At 38.3% G+C, this 27633-nt stretch overlaps 1 protein-coding gene and 1 non-coding gene across 6 annotated transcripts in view; both read left to right on the forward strand.

Moving 5' to 3' along the window:
• Nucleotides 1-27633, forward strand: part of ZDHHC20 (zDHHC palmitoyltransferase 20) — a 69898-nt gene that overhangs the window by 32546 nt on the left and 9719 nt on the right. For 3 of the 5 annotated variants that reach the window (XM_076009556.1, XM_076009553.1, XM_076009554.1), the window contains exons 4-10: nucleotides 3789-3909; nucleotides 11815-11884; nucleotides 13026-13058; nucleotides 13996-14116; nucleotides 20693-20728; nucleotides 21781-21913; nucleotides 26914-27040. In XM_076009556.1, the coding sequence (XP_075865671.1) occupies nucleotides 3789-3909; nucleotides 11815-11884; nucleotides 13026-13058; nucleotides 13996-14116; nucleotides 20693-20728; nucleotides 21781-21913; nucleotides 26914-27040 (641 nt within the window). The remainder of the gene's footprint in view (nucleotides 1-3788; nucleotides 3910-11814; nucleotides 11885-13025; nucleotides 13059-13995; nucleotides 14117-20692; nucleotides 20729-21780; nucleotides 21914-26913; nucleotides 27041-27633) is intronic. The other 2 variants (XM_076009557.1, XM_076009555.1) reach the window with 1 other exon arrangement.
• Nucleotides 22228-22353, forward strand: LOC142875342 (U6atac minor spliceosomal RNA). The gene has a single exon (XR_012922727.1). It is a non-coding gene; the product is annotated as a U6atac minor spliceosomal RNA (small nuclear RNA).

Raw genomic sequence — 27633 nt, forward strand, 5'->3', positions numbered from 1 at the left:
TGGGACTACAGGCATGCCCTACTATGCCTGGCTAATTTTTTTCTATATATTTTTAGTTGGTAAATTAATTTCTTTCTATTTATAGTAGTGACGGGGTCTCACTCTTGCTCAGGCTGGTCTCGAACTTCTGACCTCAAGCAATCCGCCCGCCTCGAACTCCCAGAGTGCTAGGAATTGCAGACGTGAGCCACCGCACCTGGCCAGCTTTTCATAATTTTATAAGGAAAAGTAACGATGTTGAGTAATAGAAGAGAGACCAGGCTGAAGTCTGGAATACTGCCACAGGCCCCGAATAGAGAGCCCAGGGAAATTTGTTGAGGTTTTACAAGGATATTATAAAATTTGATCAGAATATCTCCCATCCACATATATATATTTAACATCATACAATGTGCTTCTTATACTCTACTATGAATCTGTAAGAGACGTATCATGTCAGGGAAGGATTTTCTAACAAGTTAAAATTCTCTTAATAGAGAATGAGGCCAGGTGCTGTGGAATCCTAGCATTTTGGGAGTCAGAGGCAGGAATATGGGTGGAGCCCAGGAGTTTGAGACCAGCCTAGGCAATAATGAGACCACATCTCTACAAAAAACAGAAAAATTAGTTGGGCATAATGGCTCCTGTAGTCCCAGCTACTCAGAAGACTGAGGCAAAAGTGAGCTATGATGACACCACTACACTCTAGCCCAGGCAACAGAACGAGATCCTGTCTCCAAAAACAAAAAAAGAGAGAGAGAGAGAATATGAATGATCTTGGCCAGGCACATGGTTTACCCCTGTAATCTCAGCACTTTGAGAGGCCAAGGCAGGGGCGTTACTTGAGGCCAGGAGTTCAAGACCAGCCTAGGCAATATAGTGAGACCCTGTCTCTATAAAAATTTAAAAATTAGCTGTGCAGGGTGACATGCACCTATATTTCCAGCTACTTGGGAGGCTGAGACAGTAGAATAGCTAGAACTTCTGAGCCCAGAAGTTTGAAGGTATAGTGAGCTGTGATCACACCACTGCACTCCAGCCAGGGTGACAGAGTTGAGACCCTGTCTCTAAATAAATAAATAAACCAAATAAAGACTGATAGAAGCTTAGAGTTCCTGGTTACATAAAATGAGGGTCCTCGAAATGTTTGGATGGCATATGAAAAGAAGAGAAACTGAACAAGTACTTTGTAAGGAAAATACTATTAAAGAAATGAACCAGGCCGGGTGCGGTGGCTCACGCCTGTAATCCTAGCACTCTGGGAGGCCGAGGCGGGCGGATTGCTCAAGGTCAGGAGTTTGAAACCAGCCTGAGCAAGAGCGAGACCCCATCTCTACTATAAATAGAAAGAAATTAATTGGCCAACTAATATATATAGAAAAAATTAGCCGGGCATGGTGGCGCATGCCTGTAGTCCCAGCTACTCAGGAGGCTGAGGCAGCAGGATTCCTTGAGCCCAGGAGTTAGTTTGAGGTTGCTGTGAGCTAGGCTGACGCCACGGCACTCACTCTAGCCTGGGCAACAAAGCGAGACTCTGTCTCAAAAAAAAAAAAAAAAAAAAAAGAAATGAACCAGAGGCTGGCCACACCATGGAAATAAACACTAAGCAATGAAAATAAACAGCTCTATTAAGAAATCTCTCCCTTTTTTTTTTTTTTTTTTGAGACAGAGTCCGCTTTGTTGCCCAGGCTAGAGTGAGTGCCGTGGCGTCAGCCTAGCTCACAGCAACCTCAAACTCCTGGGCTCAAGGGATCCTCCTGCCTCAGCCTCCCAAGTAGCTGGGACTACAGGCATGCGCCACCATGCCCAGCTAATTTTTTGTATATATATTAGTTGGCCAATTAATTTCTTTCTATTTATAGTAGAGACGGGGTCTCGCTCTTGCTCAGGCTGGTTTTGAACTCCTGACCTTGAGCAATCCGCCCGCCTCAGCCTCCCAGAGAGCTAGGATTACAGGCGTGAGCCACTGTACCGGCCAAGAAATCTCTCCTTGAGAAAGGGCAACTATGCTTGTCTTGACAATCTTTGACAATTCTGGAGCAATTGGTTAGCTTTTAAAAGCTAAAGATGGTCAAAGAATGACTTGTTGACCTCATTGAGATGTGGCCAGAAAACAGTGGGATCTCGTGCATGTGATTTTACCCTGTTACCTAAAGCAAGTCTTTAGATATCCTTCTAAAAATTCAAAATTAGGCTGGCGTGGTGGCTCACGCCTGTAATCCTAGCACTCTGGGAGGCTGAGGCAGGTGGATTGCTCCAGGTCAGGAGTTCGAAACAGCCTGAGCAAGAGCAAGACCCTGTCTGTACTATAAATAAAAAAATAAATTAATTGGCCAACTAATATATATAGAAAAAATTAGCCGGGCATGGTGGTGCATGCCTGTAGTCCCAGCTACTCAGGAGGCTGAGGTAGTAGGATTGCTTAAGCCCAGGAGATTGAGGTTGCTGTGAGCTAGGCTGACGCCACAGCACTCACTCTAGCCTGGGCCACAAAGCGAGACTCTGTCTCAAAAAAAAAAGGAAATTAATTGGCCAACTAATATATATAGAAAAAAAAATTAGCCGGGCATGGAGGTGCATGCCTGTAGTCCCAGCTACTCTGGAGGCTGAGGCAGTAGGATTGCTTGAGCCCAGGAGATTGAGGTTGCTGTGAGCTAGGCTGATGCCACAGCACTCACTCTAGCCTGGCAACAAGTGAGACTCTGTCTCAAAAAAAAATTAAAAATTAAACATCTCTTGACAGTAACTGTTTTTTAAGGGGAGGAAAAGTGAGAGTGGGTTTAATTTCCTTTTTTTCTTTTTTTTGAGACAAATTCTTACTCCATTGCCCTGGGTAGAGTGCAGTGATGTCATCATAGCTCACTGCAGCCTTAAACTCCCAGGGCTCAGGTGATCCTTCTACCTCAGCCTCAGGAGTAGCTGGTACTACAGGCACTTGTCATGATGCCCAGCTAGTTTTTCTGTTTTTAGTAGAGACAGGGTCTTGCTCTTGCTCAGACTGGTCTCACGCCTAGGCTCAAGTGATCCTCCTGCCTCAGCCTCCCAAAGTGCTAGGATTACAGGCATGAGCCAGCGCACCTGACCAACAGTAACTTTTAAACAACAAAATTTTTACTAATGAAAAATATATATTTTGCCTTTTTTGTGGAGGAATTTAATTTTTTTTTTTTTTTTTTTTTTTTTGAGACAGAGTCTCGCTTTGTTGTCCAGGCTAGAGTGAGTGCCGTGGCGTCAGCCTAGCTCACAGCAACCTCAAACTCCTGGGCTCGAGCGATCCTTCTGCCTCAGCCTCCCGAGTAGCTGGGACTACAGGCATGCGCCACCATGCCCGGCTAATTTTTTTTATGTATATATATCAGTTGGCCAATTAATTTCTTTCTATTTTTTATAGTAGAGACGGGGTCTCGCTCTTGCTCAGGCTGGTTTTGAACTCCTGACCTTGAGCAATCCGCCCGCCTCGGCCTCCCAAGAGCTAGGATTACAGGCGTGAGCCACCGCGCCCGGCCAGAGGAATTTAATTTTATCTTTAAAAATAAAGATGCAAAAATATTTAGTTTATATTCTTTGTCAGCATTAATTTAGAGGGCAGATGTTTTTAATCTGCCAAAAGTATGTAGTTTTTGTTAAAATTTACTTGATTTATCTACTTAAATTTGAAGACAAGTTTTGCCTTCAGAAAAGGAAAATATTTTGGGATTTTTTTTTTTTTGGGATATCCTGTTCTAAATAAATCTGTTTTCCTGCGCATGATAATTAATATCATGGGATTGAAAATTTTTTAATTTAATAGTTTTTTTCTTTTTTTGTAGTTCCACTTGTCCAATTCTGAAAAGGAACGTTATGAAAAGGAATTCAGCCAGGAAAGACAACAAGACATTTTGAGAAGAGCAGCAAGAGCCTTACCTATCCATACCACATCAGCTTCAAGAAGTAAGAAAAACAAATCTGAAGCTTTCCTGCCCAAAGGAGTTTTAAAATATGTTTATTTCTACCAGGGTATATTAAATGGATACTATAAATGCCACAGATAACATCTGTAGGAAGAAGATTTTCCTATTTTCTGTTTTTTCTGTGGTATTTCAGATACATAGATACACATATATGTCAACATAGATTCTTAAGGGGCTCACTATAATATGAATCTCTTTTCTGTGCCTGTCCCCACCCACCAGCTCAACCTTCATGGCTAAAAATTTCAAATATTATTCTTAGCAATCCATCATTTAGAAATTCTAGTTTGAGTTTGAGTAGTGTGTTTCATCTCTGAGTAATTAAAAAAAAAATCCAAGAATACACTCAGAATGGGGAGAAGTAAAAGACACAAAGGGTAAGAAACTCGTTTAAGTTTCTAAGGCTAGTATTCCACGAGTCAGGCTGTGAGCTGAGGTTTGCCTGGCTCCAGAGCTCGTGGTGCTTCCTCGTTGCCACTGCCTCCAGTGAAATGCACAACAGCAGTTTCCTTTTCTTAGCTTTGAGCCTTATGACAGGAAAGGGTCTATGAGTGGCCAAGCTGGTCATTTAAATATAGGAAATTGTTTTAAATTATGTATTATATACCATATTAATTGGTTCAAATGCTAGATAACAGCTGTTTAACAGTTACTCTGTTCTAAGTGCTTTACATATATGAACTTATTTAAACTTAACCCTGTGAGGTGTAGACTACAGTCTCATTTTATAGATGAGGAAACTGAGACACAGTGAGGTTAAGTAATCTGTTCAAGGTCATGCAGGTAGTATGTGAACAAAACTAGGATTTATATCCAGGTGTTGACTCTAGAACCTACTAGCCTCCTCCAAGGGGAAAATAGGAGTTTTACCTTTGTGTAGCTAGGTACAAGGTGTAACTCATGAAAATTTAAAGTGTCTGTAAGACGTTAGGGGAGATATTTGACCAACTTTTTAATTTTTGATGCACTTAATACTGTCCTTTTTGCATAACTAAATATATTTTGATGTATAATGAAAATATAGATTACAGATTAAACTCCAACTCTTCCATTACTTGTGTGCAGTGCAAGTCACTTAAGCTTTCTAAGCCCTAGTTTCCTCATTTTAAAATAAGGATAATAATATTTACATCATAGAGTTAGTGGAAGTATTAAATGAGATTATAACTTAAAGTACTTAGTATAGATATTGGCATGTAATAATACATTTTTCATAAATTTCATTTTCAGTAAATGATAGCCAATTTAAAATAATCCTTTTTTATATTGAATTCTGAAAGATCTGGTTTATAATAATTGTTAGCAATTATAGTTCTGTGGATTAGGTCTTTTTTTTTTTTTTTGAGACAGAGTCTCGCTTTGTTGCCCAGGCTAGAGCGAGTGCCATGGCGTCAGCCTAGCAATCCTGCTGCCTCAGCTTGCTGAGTAGCTGGGACTACAGGCATGTGCCATTTTTTCTATATATATTAGTTGGCCAATTAATTTCTTTCTATTTATAGAAAGGGGTTTCTCTTGCTCAGGCTGGTTTCGAACTCCTGGCCTCGAGCAGTCCACCCACCTCAGCCTCCCAGAGTGCTAGGATTACAGGCGTGAGCCACCACGCCTGGCGTGAATTAGGTCTTTTTAACCCAAAGTCTAAGATTTCAGAGATGAACCCCTAAGATCATATGCAGAGTTTTGGGTACATGTAGTTTTAAAAGTAGGCCATTCATAGCAAGATCTTCCGATTTTTTCCGCCCCAAAAAGTAAAGAGCCAATGATGTGAAAACTTTACCTGTAAAGCTTTACTAGTTTTCATTAATTATAATGGGTTTCCTCTAATCTGAATAATAATCATCATCTATTGAAAATTATGCTAAGCATTTTACTTGTGATTATTCAGTCCTCATCACAACTCTGAGAGAGGTGCTGCACTTGTGCCCATTTTAAAGAAATGAGGTGGCCCAAGTCTCTTAGTGGCCAGGTCTCAGGTTTACGCATGTCTTGTCTTCTGACTCCAGGCGGAGTTTGCACTCTTGCACCATTTTATACTGCATTTCTACTGCTTAGAATTCCAACCCTTGTGGGTTTTCTTCCTTTTTCTTATCATAGGAGTAATACCTATATATTCTTTCAAAAACAAAATTACAGAAATGCATATTGAAGAAAGCAAGCCTTTCAGATATCAGTGGTTAGTATCTTCTTTCTAAGAGTAATAGAGCTGCCTTCACAGAGGGAATTGGGGCTAGAGTACAGAGATGGGAGGAACTTTACACTGAATTTCTTTTGTGCTTTTTTGAACCTTGTGGACATATTCAGAAAACAAAAATGAGTCCTTCTATACCTTCTCCCCTCCATAATCTGGATCTCACCAACCTCTGTCTTCAAGCTTTATCTTACCCTGTTTCCCTGGGCATCCTGTGTTTTAAATTGTGCTAAATCACCCAGTCCTTTTCTACCATTTTTTGATTGTTTATTTTATCTTTTTCTCTGCCTGGAATGATTATTTTCTCCTCCCTAAATCCAGTTTAGAGTTTTAATTCAGTGTCCATCTCTTTTCAACTCATTTCTATATTTCTATTTATTTTACCAAGAAGTAATTTTATTTATTTGGAGACAGGGTCTTGCTTTGTCACTTATTTGCTAGAGTGCAGTTGCATTGTCATAGCTCACTGTAACCTCATACTTCTGGGCTCAAGTGATCCTCCTGCCACAGCCTCCTAAGTAGCTGGGACTACAAGCGTGCACCACACACCTTACTTATTTTTGTATTTTTTGTAGAGATGGGGTGTCTCTGTGTTGTTCAGCCTAGTCTCAAATGTGTGGCCTTTGCAGACCCTGACTTTTCTCAGTCTGTCTCTTACCTCTTGATATCTTCATTCTCGTCTTTTCTTATATTTACAGAGATTCATGACCTTTTTCTTCTTTTCTTTCCCAGTTTGCTCCTAAAAATCTTGCTCTTCACTTAATAATTCCGACCAGTTTCTTCCCTCTGCTTTCAGGTGTATTTCAAAGTATGTCTCCTTTTAAAAAGAACAACAAAAATTTGGTTCTGATGCTGGTTTAACTATCATTCTATTTTCTTTTCTCTTTGGTTATAGATTATTTTTTAAGTGTTCTATATATACCCAGGGCTTCACTTCCTTCTAGCAAATTCCAGCTATCAGGTTTTCATTCTCCCTAACTATGTTCAGTGGCTTTTTGTCATTCTGACTTCTTGAAGAGCTTCCCTCTTTGTGTTTTTCTGCTCTGGTTCTGTTTTTATGTCCTTGAATGATTTTTTTTCTTCCTCCCACATTTTTTGTATTCTCCTATTTCTTAACTTCACAAGGGTGCCTTGCCCCGTTCTTCTTTCTGTACTGTCCTTTCAGCTGTTATTTTATTTTTTTTTTTTTTTGAGACAGAGTTTCACTTTGTTGACCAGGCTAGAGTGAGTGCCGTGGCGTCAGCCTAGCTCACAGCAACCTCAAACTCCTGGGCTCAAGAGATCCTACTGCCTCAGCCTCCCGAGTAGCTGGGACTACAGGCATGTGCCACCATGCCCGGCTAATTTTTTACATATATATATCAGTTGGCCAATTAATTTCTTTCTATTTATAGTAGAGACGGGGTCTTGCTCTTGCTCAGGCTGGTTTTGAACTCCTGACCTCGAGCAATCCTCCCGCCTCAGCCTCCCAGAGTCAGCTGTTATTTTTAACCATGGAATTCTAACACCGCACTCTTGTGAGCTTTAGTTTATTGAGTCTCATAATTTGATTTTCTTTAATAGTTATCAGAAAAGAGTTACCTTCTTAATAGGATTAGAACAGATTCAAGGATATTATACTAGTACTCACATTCCAAACCCTTTCTTGTGTGTCAGGCAGAGGGCTAGTGTTGCAGCTGCATACAAGGATTGCATGCCTACAGAGTGGCCTGTGATCTAGCTGCATTTGTCACATAATAGAAACTGTAAATATTTGTCAGATGTGTTATTTATTTGACTACCTTGTAAAGAAAAAAAATATATTTCTCAAATGAATGAATGAAAAACACCATACCCCTACCCAAATCCAGCTCTCTGTCCTTGGCGTCATCATTCCTCTCACTGCCCTAGACTAGAAACAAGTTTCCTTTGATTCCTGCTTTTACTTCAGTTCAGTCTATTCAGTCATTGAGCCTCATCTTCATACATGGCATGTTTGGTTTAATTTCATCTCAGGGCCTAGTTGTTTAATAATTTCAGATTCTGTAGTGTCAGAATGTTGAGAAGAGATGTAGAGGAAAGGGAAAATAAGACTCTTGGCCTTACCACTCATGTAGCCATATAACCTTGGACAAAGTTCTTTCTCTCTCTAAGTTTTAGTGTTTTTAATCTGTAAAGTGGAGAGATTTAACTAGGAAATCTCTAAAGTCCTTTATAGCTCTACTTTTTCTACATTGTATGGTTTTACCTCTGTAGTGCCTAGTGGGGTCACTAGGTAAGGTCACTACCTTACTTTCCAAGATCATCAATTTCCTCATCTGTAAATGCAAATAATACCAAGTACAAGGATTACTGTATTAAAACTAAATCTTCTAGAACATATCAGATTCTCAAATCGGTTATTATCATTATGATACTACTACTATCAGTGATAAATATTATTTATGACAAAAAATAAAGTCAGACTCCATTATGAGGAAAATCAATGAAAGAGACAAGATTAAGGAGATCAGAAAATGGATAAATAGCCAACACAGAACACCCACGAATAGACTGATTCAGCAAGACTTTCTGAGTGCCTAATTTGTGAGACACTGTGTAGGGACAATGTGAGAAATTCCCAACTGCCAGGGACTTAAGACTAAAGTTAAGAAGTTCAGAGGAGCACAAATAATTATAAGGTAGTGATTTGTGATCTACAAGGTAAGAATCAAGTTCAGAGTAGACTTTAAAAATCACTTCCTAGCTGGGTGTATTGGCTCAAACCTAGATTCTAGCACTTGGGAATCCAAGGTGGGAAGATTGCTTGAGACCACACATTTGAGGTCTCCAGGCAAGGTATTATAAGAAGGCCTTCAATAAAATATAACTTATTTATTTAATAAGTAGACATTTATTTAAATTCCCTTTGTCCTAAAATTTTCATTTAAATTAAAAAGTATTACATCCTCATGATTTAAAAAAATTTTTTAGGAGCACCAAGTAAAGATTGAATCTACCCATCATCTGTGGCACCATTCCCCAGAAGCTACCACCTTTTCTTGTGTATCCTAGCAGAAATGTTTTATACCTGACTATTGCAAAACTGATATGCAATTAACATATTTTAACAATTAGAGTGGATAAATATTAACCAATACAAGTTTGCTTATCTGGATAGAGCTGTCGGCTCTAGTTCCTTCCTTCCTTCCTTCCTTCCTTCCTTCCTTCCTTCCTTCCTTCCTTCCTTCCTCCCTTCCTCCCTTCCTCCCTTCCTCCCTTCCTCCCTTCCTCCCTTCCTCCCTTCCTCCCTTCCTCCCTTCCTCCCTTCCTCCCTTCCTCCCTTCCTCCCTTCCTCCCTTCCTCCCTTCCTCCCTTCCTCCCTTCCTCCCTTCCTCCCTTCCTCCCTTCCTCCCTTCCTCCCTTCCTCCCTTCCTCCCTTCCTCCCTTCCTCCTCTCTCCTCTCTCCTCTCTCCTCTCTCCTCTCTCCTCTCTCCTCTCTCCTCTCTCCTCTCTCCTCTCTCCTCTCTCCTCTCTCCTCTCTCCTCTCTCCTCTCCTCCCCTCCCCTCCCCTTTCTTGACAGAGTCTCGCTTTGTTGCCTAAGCTACAGTGAGTGCCGTGGCGTTAGCCTAGCTCACAGCAACCTCAAACTCCTGGGCTCAAGCAATCCTCCTGCCTCAGCCTCCCGAGTAGCTGGGACTACAGGCATGCACCACCATGCCCGGCCTATATATTTTTAGTTGGCCAATTAATCTCTTTCTATTTTTAGTAGAGATGGGCTCTGGCTCTTAGCTCAGGCTGGTTTCAAACTCCTGGCCTTGAGCGATCCACCCGCCTCGGCCTCCCATAGTGCTGGGATTACAAGCATGAGCCACTGCGCCCGGCCTCTAGTTTCTAACATTGCTTCAAAGTATACTTTGTCTCTGTGTTATGTATAGTAATTCATTCTGGAAGATGTATGCATTTTATTGGGATATGGTATATGGCTGTACATGTAAAAGAAAGAAATACACTTTTCCTTTTATAGATGGAAACTCACTACATATTCAAACTATCGTATGATTTGCTTTTTTCTTCCATTTAGTATATTTGCATGTTTCCACGTTAGGGTTGTCAAAACCCAAAATTTCAAAAAATTGAGTTTTAAAGATTTAATTGGCTTTTTTTTTTTTGAGACAGACTCTCTCTCTGTACCCTAGGCTAGGATGCAGTGGCATCATTGTAGCTCACTAAAACCTCAAACTTCATGGCCTCAGGCGATCCTCCTGCCTCAGTCTGTCTAGTAGTTGGGACTACAGATGTGTGCCACCACACCAAGCTAATTTTTCTATTTTTTGTAGAGATGGGGTCTTGCTCTTGCTCAGGCTGGTCTTGAGCAAGCCTGGCAATCATCTTGCCTCCTGAGTGTTAGGATTACAGGTGTGAGTGACCTTGGAAAGCCTAATTGGCTTTTATTAATGATTTGTAAACCAAGCAGCATCTAGTCTGCAAAACAGAAATGAGCTCTGATGAGTTGAACAGAGGATGTGGGCTTTATTGGTTCTATTGGCTTTGTTGGCTTAATGAGATTTGGGTATCATCTTTCTCCTGATCTCTCAAAAGGTCAGCTCTTACAAGTAAACAACTTAGGTTCAGTTTGGTGATATAGACCCTTGGCATGAGTGACTCCATTTTGGGTCTGCTGTCTTTTCTTTAACAGGATATAAATGTATTTTGTATGAAAAATTCTTATTAAAGTCTCCATAGTATTTCACTGTGTGAATATACCATAAAATGCTTAACTGTTTCCATAATTCAAGTTATTTCTAGTGTTTTAGTAAGAACAGTGCTGTGATGAACATCTCTATTACTTGAATAAGCCAAGCATGTCCTAACCTCAGGTCTGTTCCCTCTGATTAGAATCCTGGTTTTCCCAGATAGCTGTGTAGCTATCTTGGGATATCTCACTAACTCATTTCTTTCTATATCAGTTTTCTAAAATTACAATGCTCAATTCCACTTCCCTGCTATCTTGCCACCACTGCTGTCTAATATACTATTTATTTTGTTAACTTTTTATTACTCCCTAGCTCCTCCAGTAGAATGAAAGCTCTATGAAAAAGCAGAGATTTTTGCCTAGAACAATATCTGACACCTAGTAGGTGTTCAGTGTCTTTTTAACAAATGAAAGTATGTATTAGGCAACAGTACCATACATTAGAATTTAGTGAGAAACAATTCAGAGAGTTTTTTTAGCAAGTGCATTCTCAATTTTGCTGTTTTTCCAGGGTAGGGATGGCAGGTAAAAGGTGTAGTGTTTTGGTTTTTTTTAAATAAAGGCATTTCAGAATTCCACACACAAAATCCCATAGGATGTCTTAAAGTATAAAGATAAATTTTGATGTTAGTATAGGCACTCTGGTATGATAGAAAAAACACTAGATTTAGAACTTAGTAAATCTAAGTTCTGATCCAGTTCTGCTACTCATCTTGGTGTTTGACCTTGTGTAAATCATTTATTTGCTTTAGATCTACTTTTTCATCTGAAAATTGCTAGGCAAACTACATTTCTGATGTTCTATTTCTTTACGTTTTGATACGTTTTGATTTGAGAAGCTCTCCAGTACATTTTGGTATTGTTTGAAAATTATTAATTGTCAATTACCCAAAGTTGTTTATTAGAAAAATAAAGGCAAGTTTTATAGTCAAATTAGTTAAACTTGTACGTCCTTCAAGATCTTCCTTTTACTTCTTTCATACAGCTATCAGATATTGTGAAAAATGTCAGTTGATTAAACCTGATCGGGCGCATCACTGCTCAGCTTGTGACATGTAAGTGTTACTCATTTGCTTCCATTTAAACCTAGCACTGGAAGTTAGTGATGGGAGAATAGAAAGGGAAGAAATATTTTATATGCTTTATACTTAGCAAAACACTTCATCTTTTCCCATTATTTGCTATGCACACAGGGCTAACAGAAATAGTTACATGAACTAGAATATACCTAGAAGTAATCTTTATTGATAATTTCTATACCAGTTGATAGAATTTTCTTTAGATATGCTTTCTTTTGCTTGTCCTTGATATAATATTGATGAGCAAGTATTAATAACCCCCTTGAGAAAGATAACTTTATTTGCTGGATTAAAAAGGCCATATTGATAGTTTCCTTATTTTTACTAATACTGATATTAAAACCTAAAAAAACCACCAAAGTAATTTCATTATTGTTTTAAGTTACTCTCTGTGACATTTCTCCTAGAAAAATTTGAAAAGAACTTAAGTCTATGTGTGCATGTGAGAAAGTAATATGTTGAAGGAAAGATCACTAGTTGGGAATCCCAACTAATCCTTGATTTTTAGCTAGAAGCTACTTAACTTTCTGGGTATTAGATTACTCATTTGTTTTATTATTTGAGATAATCCATAGTCTAACTTTCTATAAATATAGAATATGTATATTTTGTAGGGAGGCAAATATTGAGTTTTATAGTGTTATTCCTTATTATAAAAATCCAGTAGTACTTATTCATGGGGTTAAATTTTATAAAACATGTGGAAAAAATAACCATCTCCAAGCCCATCATTGTTAATGTTTTGACTTGCTTCTCAAGTTTTATTTTTATGACATGCACATGTTTAAAATAACATAGGGATCATCTGTATTTCCTTTAGCTAATTTGTTAGCTAGACCTATCTAACGTACCAATTATTGTGCATCAGTTCTCAATATTAAAATGTCATTTGATGTTGTCAGATGCAACTAAATATGCTTAGCTGAATTTGCAGTGTAAAACATAATGACCTCTTACCTACGAAAATACTTGTGGAAGTATCAGAAGTTTTCTCTAACCTAATGTTTCTGGGTTGATTCTCTTAAGGTGTAGTTGTAAAGGGAAAATTTTAAGTCAAAAAAAAAATTATGGGAAATTAAATTTAGGCAAATTTTTCTTATGTTTATTTGTTTCTTAGATGTATTCTTAAGATGGATCATCACTGTCCTTGGTATGTATAAAAAACAGAGAAAATTGTGGTAAGGGGGTAGGGAGGTGGGAAGGAGTAAATTTAGAGTAACTTGCTTCAGTATTCCTAAATTTTGAAGGTCAATTTAATTACTCATAGATACTAAGATTGATCTATTTATATGCCTAAATATGTACATATTTATATTAAGTGTTTTCTTTTTAAAATATCTTATGATATTATTAACCCAAATAACAATTTATTAAGAATTGACATTAAAATTCCACATTCCTTATAGAATTTTTTTTTCCCTTGAGACAGGGCCTCGCTCTGTTGCCCAGGCTGGAGTGCAGTGGCATCATCATAGCTCACTGCAACCTCAAACTCCTGGGCTCAGGCGATCCTCCTGCCTCATCCTGCCTCAGCCTATCAAGTAGCTGGGACTATAGGTGCGCACCACCATACCCAGCTAATTTTGAGGGGTTTTATAGGGTTAGTCTCTCGCTGTGTTGCCCAGGCTGGTCTCAAACTCCTGGGCCCAAGCTATCCTTCTGCTTTGGTCTTCCACAGTGCTGGGATTACAGATGTGAGCCATCACACCCAGCCTTCCTTATAGAATTTATTAAAAATACACATCCACAGTTATAGCACTACTCTCAATTCCCAAATGACCCATTTCTAAGTAATAATGATTAAGTTTTCTGATGTTTTAATTATGGTAAAAAACACACAACATAAAATTTACTATCTTAACCATTTTTAAGTGTGCAGTTCAGTAGTGTTATTTATGTTTATATTGCTGTACAATCTTCAGAACTTTTTCATCTTGCAAAACTGAAACTCTCTTCTCATTAAACACCTCCCTTCCCCCAACTCCCACTCACCTGCCACAGTCCTTGGCAACCTCCATTCTATATTCTGTTTCTGTGGATTTGTGACTTGTCTTATTTTTATAGTATGACTTTCTTTATTCTTCCAGGGTGAATAACTGTGTGGGATTTTCTAATTACAAATTCTTCCTGCTGTTTTTATTGTATTCCCTATTATATTGCCTTTTCGTGGCAGTAACGGTTTTAGAGTACTTTATAAAATTTTGGACGGTAAGTCTTTTTTCTATCTTAAAACATGTATTTAAGACTTTTTTAAGATGCCATGTTCTTAAAGAATTACTTGATTCTTTATTATAAGTAGATATGCTTTGTTTTAATTTTACTAGTTAGAATTTATAATGGATCAGAGGGTAGATATGGCTATAATTACCTTCATTACACATTTATTTGTAAATAAATATAGATTAAGCAGGAAATAGTGAGCTTCTTTTAGTGATCCAAATTATTTTTAGCCACACTCTAACAAAGACATACCAATTTTAGAGAAGTAATTGCGTTGCTTAGAGTTGGTGAGACTTACTTATTGTAGTTTTACAGTAAGAAATGTGACATTCTCAGCCCTATGCAACCACTAATGTATTTCCTGTTTCTATAAGTTTTATAGCACATTTTTAAAGGCAAGTGATAGAAACCAATCAGATGTCTAAAGGGTCTGGGGAAGCTGTAATATATCTATAGAAAGGAATGCAGTACAGCTTAAGAAAGAAGGGAAGTTCTTTATGACAAATGATGTGAAGTGATCTTTGAGGTCAGTTATCTATCATGTGAAAGAAACAAGGCACAAAAGAATGGTTGTGGTATACTACCATTTCTATAGCAAAACAACAAATATATACAAGTATATATTTGTATATGTCTTCTCTGGAAGAATACATTTAAAAATTCTGGACAGTGATTGCCTCTGGAAAGGGCAGTTAGAAAGGGAGATGTGCTTTGTAGTTCTCTTTTGAATTTTATGTACCATGGACAAATTACTGTTTAGAATTACTATATTCAAAACAGATAATATAGTTTGAAAATTTTTAGGTATGGAAGTAGTATTTTAGGAAGAAAGACTACCAAAGTTTTAAAAGTAACTGCCTCTTGAAAATGTTTCTCATAATAGCTTTTTAACATTAATTTATTTTTTCTGTGCATGTACCATTTTGGTACAATTTAGAAATAAATTTAAAATAAATGAAAACTCCTTCATTTAAACGCTCTCTTTAAGTATACTATTTACCGCTTGCCTTTTTCCCCCTCCATGATCCCTCTTAAAGAAACAGGCTCAGTTCTTGGCTGCCTCACTCTTGGCTCTCTCTAATGTGTTCCTGGATGGTTTCGTGGGCCCCTGTGGTGTTCATAATAGCTGTTCTCAGCCCAGTTCTGGTCCTGGCTGAGTCCTAGTCCCCAGTTTCCACTTACTACTTACTACATCAGACATGATGAAGCCATAAAAATCAGCATGTCTCATTTTCTTTTCACTGTTCTTTCTGTGTTTATTTGATTTAATGGGAACAAAATCTATAAATCTGTTGATTGCCAGGCTAGAAAAATTAATGTCATCTTTGAATTATTGTTATTCCCTTACAAAACTTTCGGTTTATCAAGGTGGTATACTAGAAAAGAATGTGAGCTCTGTTTACATTGTAAATGCCATGTATGTATTATTTGCCATAATCTGAGCTCCCTGAGAGTGAGAATTTTTGCCTCTTTTATTTATTGGTGTATCTCAATCACTTAGAATATTGGCTGGCACATAGTAGGTATTCAGCAAATATTGGCTGAATGAAAGAATAGCCACTGTCAAGATACTTAAACTTTAGATTTTTTTTGTTCTTTTATCTTTAAAATTTGGAGTAATACTTACAGGATTGATGTGAAGATTAAATTAAGGGGTGAAAATACTTGATATATGGAAAGCATTCAATAGATGTTTTGATTTTGTTTTTTCCAGTTGTGCCTAAGATCATTCCTTCTCCTAATATCACGGACATGGGAGGTTTTTTGGTTTGTTTTCTTTAAAGACAGGATCTTGTTCTGTTGCCTAGGCTAGAGTGCAGTGATATCATCACAACTCACTGCAACCTCCAAGTCCTGGACTTAAATGATCCTCCTGCCTCAACCTCCTGAGTAGCTGGGACTATAGATGCGAACCACCACACCCAGCTAATTTTTCTATTTTTGGTGGAGGTGGGGTCTCACTCTTGCTCAGGCTGGTCTTGAACTCCTGGCCTCAAGTGATCCTCCCACCTCAGCCTCCTAAAGTGCCAGGATTACAGGCATGAGCCACCACACTCAGCCTATGGACATGGTTTAGACCTTTGGTCCCCAACCCCACAGACTGGTACCAGTCCGTGGCCTTTTAGGAAACAGACCACAGAGCCCCGCCTGTTCGTGAGTGGTGGGCGAGCGAGCAGAGCTTCATCTGTATTTACAGTCGCTTCCCGTCACTCATATCACTGCCCGGCCTGACCCCTACCCCAACCCTCCCACCCCCGCCATCCATGGTAAAATTGTCTTCTGTGAAATTGGTCCCTGATGTCAAAAAGGGGACTGTTGGTTTATTTTATTTATTTATTTTTTTTAATTTTTTTGAGACAGAGTCTCACTCTGTTGCCCAGGCTAGAGTGCCATGGAGTCAGCCTAGCTCACAGCAACCTCAAACTCTTGGGCTCAGGCAATCCTTCTGCCTCAGCCTCCCAAGTAGCTGGGACTACAGGCATGCGCCACCATGCCCAGCTGGTTTTTTCTATATATTTTTATTTAGCCTATTAATTACTTTCTATTTTTAGTAGAGATGGGGTCTCGCTCTTGCTCAGGCTGGTTTCGAACTCCTGACCTTGAGCGATCCACCCGCCTCGGCCTCCCAGAGTGCTAGGATTATAGGCGTGAGCCACTGTGCCCGGCTGGACTGGACTGCTAGTTTAGACTGTCCATCTTCTGATTTCCCCTGTCTTTATTTTCTCCCTTTCTTAAGTATAGTGCCTGACAATTTATGGACAAAATAGAATATCTTACTTATTTTACTTTCCATATGCTTATAAACACATAGCCATTGGCATGTTTTTTTGTGAACATGTTCTTTGTGTTCTTTGCCCAATTTTTTCCAGTAGGTTTTTGTATTTACGTATGAAAGTCTTTCTTATTTAAAGATACTAATCTTTATTCTTGACCTCGGAATGGATGAGAATTTCTTAAATTGAACAGAGGAATCATTAACCATAAAAGAAAAGATTAATAAGTTGGACTTCATTAAAATTAAGATCTTCTTATTATAAAAAAGCATCTTTTAGAGTAAAAAGGCAAGCTCCAGACTTTGAGAAGATATTTGCAATGCCTGCATCTCATATCCAGGATACATGAGGCACTTCTAAAGATATTAATCCTCTTTCTGTCACAGGCTACAATTGTTTTTTCCCCATTTTCTGTTTATATCTTCTAACCCTGTTTTGTTTATTTCATTTTTGTCAAACCACAGTTTTAATGGTTTCTTTTTCTTTTTTATTTTTGAGACAGAGCCTCATTCCATTGCCCTTGGTAGAGTGCAGTAATGTCATTGTAGCTCACTACAAGCTCCAACTCCTAGGCTGTAAGCGATCCTTCTGCCTCAGCCTCCTGGATAGCTGGGACTACAGGTGCACTGCAACGCCTAGCTGGGTTTTGTTTTCTTATGTATTTTTTTTTCTTTTTCTTTTCCTTTTTAGTAGAGAGGGGTCTCACTCTTGCTCAGGCTGGTATCAAACTTCTGAGCTCAAGTGATCCTCCTGCCTCGGCCTCCCAGAGAGCTAGGATTACAGGTGTGAGTCACTGTGCCCAGGCAAAGTTTTAACATTTTGAAAGGAGTTCTTTTTATATATAATTTCTGGCTGTTATCTATTCAGTATAAATTTATATAAATATTCTTCCATATTTTCTTCTGGCACTTTTACTGTTTTCATTTTTACATTTCAATCTCTGATTTTGTATTTTTTTTTTTTCCAACCTCAGCCATTTTCCATCAGTATCAATCTCTGATTTTAAGGGCAAAATTATTATTGAAAAAAACTTTCACATTTTCTCTTCCTAAAATCCCTGTGAAGAAAATTATTATTGAAAAAAACTTTCACATTTTCTCTTCCTAAAATCCCTGTGAAGACCGTTGTCCCAAAACAATAGATTTTGGCATGGATGCGGAGAGATAGGAATACTTATACACTGCTCATGGGACTGCAAATTAGTACACCCTCTATGGAAAGTAATATGGAGATACCTCAAAGAACTAAAAGTAGAACTACCATTTAATACAGCAGTCCCACTACGGGGTATTTACCAAAAGGAAAAAAGATATTCTATTATAAAGACACCTGCACTCGAATGTTAATAGCAGCACAATTCATATTGCAAAGATGTGGAAACAATCCAAGTGCCCTGAATCAATCCATGAGTGGATTAATAAAATGCAGTATATGTATACCATGGAGGTCTACTCAGCCATAAAAAACAAGGGTGAACTAGCACTTCTTGTATTATTCTGGATCAAGCTAGATAGAGCCCATTCTTCAAAGTAAACGATCACAAGAATGGAAAAACAAACACCACATGTACTCACCATCAAATTGGTACTAACAGATCAACACTTATTTGCACGTATGGAAGTAATATTCATCAGGTGCCAGGCAGGTGGAAGGAGGAAGGAGGGGATGGGTAAATTCACAACAGATGGGTGAGGTGAGCACTGTTTGAGGGATGGGCATGCTTGTAGCTCTGGCGTGGACAGTGCAAAAGGCAATATATGTAACCACATGTTTGTACCCCCATAATATTTTGAAATTTTTAAAAAATGGAAGTTTTGTTATTCAGGTATGATGAGGCCAACAGATCAGGGGACTGTGGGAAACTGCTGGCCACTGAAAAGATAGTTTATTACTCATGGTCCTCAGAGCAGGGGCTGGGTTTGCAGTAGGCACGAGGGCCTGAGCTTTTATTGTGGTTTCTGTAGGAAAGGCAGGGTAAACAGATTAAGGATTGGCTAGTTTAAATAATTCTGCAGATTCTGGGGGATAGGGGCTATCTCTAGATGTCTGGCTCTGGTGTGATTAGGGCAGAGGGCCATTGCCTCCTGGGGTAGAAGAACCTGATAGAGGAGGTGGTTCTGAGTTTGAGCTCTGGATTGGTTAGTTTGCATGTGAAAAGTATGCTCCTGGGTGAGGGGTTTGCGCTTTCCAGGATTGGCTAACCCTGGGAAGAATAGTCTCTTCCTAGTCGGTGAGGCCCCACATGCCAGAGCAACAGGAATATAAAAAGTAAGAAAAAATGTTAATACAGAAGGGGCTGCCATTATTCCAGTTTTCAGAGTTGGAAACATGTTGGAGAGGTTATGCAGCTACCTCAAGGTCACATACTTAATAGCATAGGAAGCCAGAATTTAAATTTCAGTTTGTCTATTCCAACATCCAGGTACTTTCCACTGTAACTTACTACTCATAATCATAGTTGGGAAGACCATAATTAAAGCCCTGAGTCATGAAGTACAATTATATTTCCAGGAAATATTTAATACATTTTAGAAGGATTTTCCTTAAAACATCATTAGATTTTTAAAGTTTGGGTATTTAAAACCAGAGGATGCTAGCACTTACAGTGCCATTGCACATAGCAGAAGAGAGCGCCTCTACCTGTGTGCGTCTCAGCCTCATGGATTTTGGCCTCTGATGTCTGCAATTAGCTGTGCCTGTTGTTTAGTTTACATCCTGCTCACCATACTCAGTGGCTCTACATAAAACAGAGATTCATTGCCAGGTAAACGAAATCTAATTTATGTAATTTCACATTTCTCTATCAGAAAACTCATCAGTCTTGGCATGTAATATTTATTAATTAAATAACCTTTTTAGATTCATCCCAAGTAAGAAAACTAAAATCTACCTTTTTCTTCATTCAAGAAATACTTATTATAGCACCTTTCTGTGGCAGGCAGTGTTCTAGGGACTTGGAATATATCAGTGAGCAAATGGACAGAGCCTTGTCTTTTGTAGAGCTTACTTTTAAGAAGGGGAGACAGGTAATAAATACTGAGCAGGTAGGAGATTTAAGTGCGCAGGGGTGGTATGGTGGGGCAGGTGGGAGTATTAAAGAGAGTGGTCAGGGTAGGTCTCATTTAGAAAGTCGGATTTGAGAAAAAACTTGAAAGGAATTAGTGGCTATCTGAGAGAAGAGAATTTCAAGCCCAGGGAACCTGGTAGGTGTCCCTGCTGTGACTGGGTAATAGTGGGGAGGCTACGGGGCTGGGATAGAACCAGTGAGAGGGAACTGCAGGGAAGTCCAGGAGGGAGACCGAATGGCAGAGGGCCTTGGAGAGTATTGGAAGGACTGTGGCTTTTCTTGGAGTCAAGTGGGGCTCAGAGGAGGGTCATGATCTGATGTGTGGAAGATGGCTCTGATGGCCAAGCTAGAGTAGGTGGGAGGGGACACGTGTGGACACAGCCTTGAGGTAGGGACGAAGGAGGTAAGAAGTTGGCAGATCTGATTTATGGAAACTACTCATCAGAAGTTGTTTTTTTTTAAGTATTGGCTAAAAATATTTTATTCTTTTGTAGACACGTCTCTGTTTTAAGAACTGAGTGGAAAAGTGTGTATTTTAAGAGTACCTGAAATGTGCTGGAAGAGCTCAATGTTCTTGTCTGTTTTCTCTTTTGTGTTTCTTGAGAAAAAGTTAGAGATGACCATCTTAGTGTTCTTCAAAACATAAAGGATTTATAAAACTAGTGGTTAGGATAATTTTGTGTAAAAATTGGTTTCTTAATATATTGTCTCTATTTGCACAAGCTTTGCCGCAGGAAATCTACAGAGAGTTGTCCAAAGGTAAAATACATCATTGCCATGACATTCTCATGATCTATTTTGTGATATTTATAGTGAATATGTATAATAAAAATTTGCTTCAGAAGATGGTGAAATAGAAGAATCACTTGATGTGTTTAAAAGATATCATGGTTCCTCTGGAAAAAAGGAGAAAAACATAAATGTCAGAATATCTAATGCTAATGACCTCCTTTTAGTCTGTAAACACGTTTTTAAATCAAGCAGGATAGCCTCTTGTTCTGGTAGAATATGTGATTTACCTATATGGTTTTATTTTAAGAGCAGTTAAAGGCTTTCTCTTCCTGCTATTAATAGATACTATGCTATAACCAGTGAGTACGAAGAAAAACTTTTTGAAAAAAAGATAATTTCTTCTAGGTCCTAGGTGAAGAATTTGCTGTTGTTAAAATGCATATAGCCATAAGAAGGAATAACAGAGAAACTGTTTTCATTCATTAATATCTTGTGGTAAATTTGTCAAAATTGCTAATTACCTACAAAGTCTCTGTAGAAATGAAGCAGGGGTGAAAACAGTAAAAATTGAAGCAGCTTGAGGGCATGGCACCTTTCAGTGGTGTTCTGAAAATAAAGATTGGAGAAGTTCAAAAATAAAATTAATATATCACAGTTAGGTTTTGGTTAGCAGCATGTCTAATTAAAACAAGCAAATGTTTTAGCATAGCTCAGGGGGAGCTCATATTATATATATCTTAGATATTGGGGAAAGTTTTAATATACATAAAGTGCAAATGAAATTATTGGGTAGAATTGTTCATTTTTTTCACTTTATTACTGAAAGTATGGCTAAAATTTTTAAATGTTTAAAAGAAATTTTTTAAATGAGTCTTCCTGACCTCTTAAATAAGCAAGCTGCTTCATTAATACCAGTTGTTTGCTTTTGTAGTTGTTGCTTTGTCATCCCAATTTATTTTATTCTTCTTCATATCTGGCAAAATTTTAGTATATTCAGCAATCTTTAGGCAGAACTAAATTAAAAATTATATTTTAGAGGTTGACAATTCTGAAAATAAACTTTTTATTTCCTTCCTCAGAATGAATTGGCAGATACACGTGCAAAATTCCACGTACTTTTTCTTTTCTTTGTGTCTGCAATGTTCTTCATCAGCATCCTCTCACTTTTCAGCTACCACTGTTGGTTAGTTGGAAAAAATAGAACAACAATAGGTAAGTAAAATAAAATAAATTACAGTTATTTAGGAAAATGACCACAAATGAATGTGAAATCTGGAGAAGGACAAGGGTCAGATGATATTGAAATATTTTAAAATTCTGTATTAAAATTAACTGTGACTGGATGGGAACAGTGGGTATATAGTAAATGTAAAGGTTTATCATTTTGAAGGTTGAGAAGTGAGATTGACTTTTATATATGTTTTCAATAATGTATTACATATAAAAGGGAACTGACTGTATTTTATAAATTTTAATAAAAGTTGTTTCCTGCATTTATACAGTGTCTTTTCAAAAACCCATCTGTGGTATTATATGAAAGGAGAGAAGATTAGCATTCCCCTTGACAAGAATAGAAGAGGCCCTTGGCCTGACCAACACAAATTCCATTAAGCCATTATCACCTACTTGTTGACATCTAACCATAGTTTTGTTGTTACTGTTTTGGTTTTGTTTGTTTGTTTGTTTGTTTTGGAGTTTTTTTTAGAGAAAGTGTCTCAGTCCATTACCCAAGCTAAAGTGCAGTGATGTCATTGTAGCTCACTGTAACCTCAGACTCCTGGGCTTAAGCAATCCTCCTGCTTCAGCCTCCCAAGTTGCTGGGACCATAGGCGAACACCACCATGCCCGACTAATTTTTCTGTTTTTGGTAGAGATGGGGTCTCACTCTTGCTCAGGCTGGTCTCAAACTCCTGAGCTCAAGTGATCCTCTGTCTCTGCCTCCCAGAGTTCTGGGACTACAGGCGTGCACCACCATGCCGGACCCTAACCATCATTTTTGATAGAATGATAAGATACCAGAAGCTGAGAAGGGCGTATGGGTGGGGAGATGAAGAGAAGTTGATTAGGTAGAAGAAATAAGTTCTGGCTGAGCACAGTAAGTAGTTCACTGGCTGTCCACAGTAGTCTACTGGCTGCTCACAGTAGTTCCCAGCACTTTTGGAGGCCAAGGTGGGATGATTGCTTGAGGTCAGGAGTTTGAGACAGGCCTGAACAACCCAGTGACATTTCGTCTCTCCAAAAAATAACAAAAATTAGCCAGGTGTGATGGCTCACACCTGTAGTCTCAGCTACTTGGGAGGATTGCTTGAGTCCAGAAGCTTGGGGTTACAGTGAGCTATGAGGATGCTACTATACCCTAGCCAGGGCAACACAGCAAGACCTCATCTCAAGAAGGAAGGAAGGAAAAAAAAAAAAAAAAAAGGAAGGAAGGGAGGGAGGGGGAGAGAGTTATAATATTCAATATCACAGTAGGGTGACTGTAGTTAGCAGCTATGTATTGTATATTTCAAAGTCACTGGAAGAGAGGACTTGAAATGTTCCCAACACAGAAATGATAAATACTAAAAGATGATGGATACTCCAAATACCCCAGCTTGATTATTACATGTTGTATGTATATAACAAATACATGTATCCCATAAATATGTAAAACATTACATATCAATAAAACAAAATTTAAAAAATGAAAAACCACAGGAAGAGCCAACATTTAAAAGAAGCAATGAAAGTAGATTTGCATGCTTTAAGGAGGTTCATTCTCAGATAGCAAAAGAATTTTCTAATCCTTCTAATTATATCTTATCTTTTAGCTACAACATAATGGTATATTTTATGTATATTCTTTACTCCCCCCCTCCGCCCCCCGTTATGCATTTGACTGGCATATGTTCCATGATTGAGGCTAAGGAATAGTGCTTTTCACATGCTTTGTTATTTCCATCTTTGTGTCAGTTGCCAGTGAAACTTATCTATTGTATCACTAATATCAGCATTTATTTCCCTTTTTTCTTTTTGCTCACTTTTAAAATGAAACTAGGGGTGAAATTCAGTAAGATATTCAAGTAATTGCACAAATATTTACTAAACACAGTTGGTGGCATTGCTTACACTGAGCTGTTAGCATGTGAGAATCATTGCTGTTTTACTTGAAGTATTTATATATCTGCTGATGTACCACCATATAAAACAGAGATATGTTATTATAATGTTTTGTAAGAAAATTAAAAACCATGCCATCTAAAGCCATGTATCTGCCAGGAAAATTGGAAAGAAACAGTTTTTAACATAAAGATGAAGAGATTTTAGGGAGACATGTAAATACTTTTGTATTTGTATCAATTTAATGTGTGCTGCTGAGTCGTGTTGATGATGGTGGCTTCCACTGTAAAGATTGCTCTGCCCTTCTTCCTCAGCATACTCTCTGCTGCTGAGCTGTCCACTTCCATCATGCCTTCATCCATTTTCCATGTAAATAAAATTCCTTATCCCTATTAACTGCTTTGCTTGTCCTCTTCACAGAGTCTCCTGCCATCTTACCTTTCATCGGAGATTACTAAAAGGCAGTTTACATGCAAAATCTATCCGTTAAGACCTCCCACAACAGCTAAAATCTATGAGAGACATTTCACGTAGAAAACCAGATTTCTTCTTTTTAAAACGATAAAAATCTGGCAGTATGAGCCCCTGTCCCCCAGCTGGTGTTAGTCAGTGGAGCTAAGCGGCAATGGCCTGCTTTAGGTGGGGCATGAGTGCTGGAGTTTGCCACAGTTCTCACCAGGTCTGCTTTGATTGTTTCATGCCCAGCTCTTAAGAGATTGGCACTTCCAGGGAACCTACTGTTCTCTTTGAACAAACTTTTTCTGCCAGTGACCACAGTAAAAAATGCATCATTTTATATCATGACCTAGAACATGTGCACATTTATAAAATTATATAAATAAAGTAAGCAAAAGTTTTACAAAACATCATTGATCTCTACTATGTCCAATGTACTGTGATATTTTCTTTTCTAGTTCCTTAAAAGGAAATGCTGATTGTAAGTCACTAAATTGATTGTATGGCCTATTAAGGTATTTTAACCCACACTTTAAAAAAACATTGCGTTAGCACACCACTTTCTTTATAGCCTCGTCTCCCACACCCATGGTCTTTTACTAGTTCTCCACTGCTAAATAGAGGGTATTTTATTCTGCCATATCACTTCTACTCTTCTTCCTGTTGCCCACCCAGTTCTCTAACACTTTTCTCCCAAGTTTAATTCTTTCGATTCTGGTTTCGTATCTCATCCATGTCCATTCTAGATCCTATGGTAAATGACTTGAACAACTCTTGACAGTAGACTTGCATCTTCTGCACCTAGGCTTTCTCCCGAAATTCCTTTGCTAATCCTTCTCCTGGGCCATCCGCTTTATCCACATGTACAGTGGGGCTGGTGAAGGGGGTCTTCCTCCTGGAGGGATCGTTACAACTACAGATTCAAGGTCTCAGACCTCATGAGGCCCTCAACTCTGTTTGGCAGTAAGGTCACATGTTTCTGGTCAGATTCCTCACCTGTTACTCACAGTGGTTATTCCACATTTTCACTATTCTCCATATCTCCTTATTCATTTTGTGAGTCTTTCATAGAAAAACTAGAAAAAGTTACAAGTAAATTCTCATCTTCCCATCTTTATAGCCTTGTGCAAACATTTCTCCTTTCACACCCATCCCTTTCACCTGTCCTCTGACTCTGAGGAGCTCCTTAGTATGCATTCCTGTCTCTTCTAGGATCTTTTCCTTCAGTTTCTACTTTTCTGTATTATCATCCTTTCCCAATGCCCTGGCTTCTTATCTTTAGCTTTTAAAATATGCTGAAGTGCATTCTGGTGTTGTTTTGTTTGTTATTTTTTGAGATAGGGTCTCACTCTATTGCCCAGGCTACAGTGCAATGGCACTATTATTGCTCACTGCAGCCTTGAACTCCTGGGCTCAAGTGATGCTCCTGCCTCAGCCTCCTGAGAAGCTAGACTACAGTGCCACCATGACTAGCTAATTTTTTAAATTTTTTGTAAAGACAGGGTCTCAATATGTTGCCCACTTGGGTCTCAAGCTCCTGGGCTCGAGCAATCCTCCCCTCTAAGCCTATCAAAGTGCTGGGATTACACATGTGAGCCACCATGCCTGGCTGCATTCTGTTTTTAAATAAAGAAACAAAACTTTTCTTATGAAACCTATGTCTTTGTTTAGACCTTAACTCCATGTCACTTTACAATCAAGCTTGAAATAATCTGTAATCACTGTCTGCTTCCACACCTGTTATTCATTGTTCAGGATCATGCTCAAATACCACCACCTCCATCTTTCACCTTTCCCTACCGCGAAGACACACACATGTCTCTTTGTAGACAAAATCATATTCCTTTACTTCATTCCTTCACCTGTGCTCCCAGTGTAGCATGAGTATTTTAGCACTTATCACATGGTTATTTTGCTAGACTATATAGATTCTTTGGTAGGAATTTCATCTAATTTATCTTTGAATCCCAAATACGAGGTACTACGCCATCAGGAACATAGTGGGAAGTTGATAAATAATGAAGTTATAACAGTTAGAATGTTTTTTTAAAAAAAAATACATTGAACACACTACAGTAGATTTCCAGAAGTATTAGATAATTATTTTGATGTAAGGTTGATGAAATGGTAAATGTACTGTTTTTTTCCAAATAAGTTTCAGAAATTTATCTGTTAATTGATACAAATATATTCTTCATTTTAAATTATATTTACAGTTTTCTACATTAAAGATATAAACAAGAGGCTGGGCATGGTGGCTCACACATGTAATCCTATCACTCTGGGAGGCCGAGGTGGGAGGATTGTTTGAGCTCAGGAGTTCAAGACCAGCCTGAGCAAGAACGATACCCCGTCTCTACTAAAAAAAGTAGAAAGATGTTAGCTGGACAACTAAAATATATATGTATAAAAAAATTAGCCGGACATGGTGCCATATGCCTGTAGTCCCAGCTACTCGGGAGGCTGAGGCAGTAGGATTGCTTGAGCTCAGGAGTTTGAGGTTGCTGTGAGCTAGGCTGATGCCAAGGCACTCTAGCCCAGGCAACAGAGTGAGACTCTGTCTAAAAAAAAAAAGATGTAAACAAGAAAATTGGTACTTTTAATCCCTCTTACAATTTTTAAATAGATTAATTAACTTATATGTTTATATTTAACAGAATCATTTCGTGCACCCACATTTTCATATGGACCTGATGGAAATGGTTTCTCTCTTGGATGCAGTAAAAATTGGAGACAAGTCTTTGGTGATGAAAAGAAATATTGGCTACTTCCAGTATTTTCAAGGTAATTTATTAAATGTAGGTCTCAGATAATCTGTAGTAATCTCTGTCTCTCTGATTAAAAATGTCTTAAGATTTAGAGAATATAGTACATAATGACATTCTTATGGACCTTGAGAATGAAAACGCAGAATATCTTGATCCTATAAAATATTTTACACTTTTTTGTTTTTTTATTAGATCAGGTAAAGCTTGATGGGATGTTCCTTGGTGTTTATCCTGCCAGGAGTTCATTAAGCTTCTTTGATCTGTGAATTTATCATTTTTATCAGATTTAAATAATTTTTATGAGTTATGTCTTCCATTGTTTTTTCTGCCTACTCCCCTCTTTCCACCCCCCTCCTCTCACTGAAGCTTCTGGTACTCTGGGGTACACATATGTTAAATTGCTTGATAGTGACCCACAGTTCATTGCTATTCTGTTCTTCTCCTCTTCCACTATCTTTTTCTCTCTTTGCTTCATTTTGGTTAGTTTATACTGCTATGTCTACAGGTTCACTGATCTCTTCTGCAGTGTCTAATCTGCTGGTAAGCCCATCCAGTGAATGTTTTATTTCAGTTGTTGTATTTTTCAGGTCTTTTTTTTTTTTTTTTAAA

Source organism: Microcebus murinus, chromosome 13 (genome assembly GCF_040939455.1).
Source record: "Microcebus murinus isolate Inina chromosome 13, M.murinus_Inina_mat1.0, whole genome shotgun sequence".
NCBI lineage: Eukaryota > Metazoa > Chordata > Mammalia > Primates > Cheirogaleidae > Microcebus > Microcebus murinus.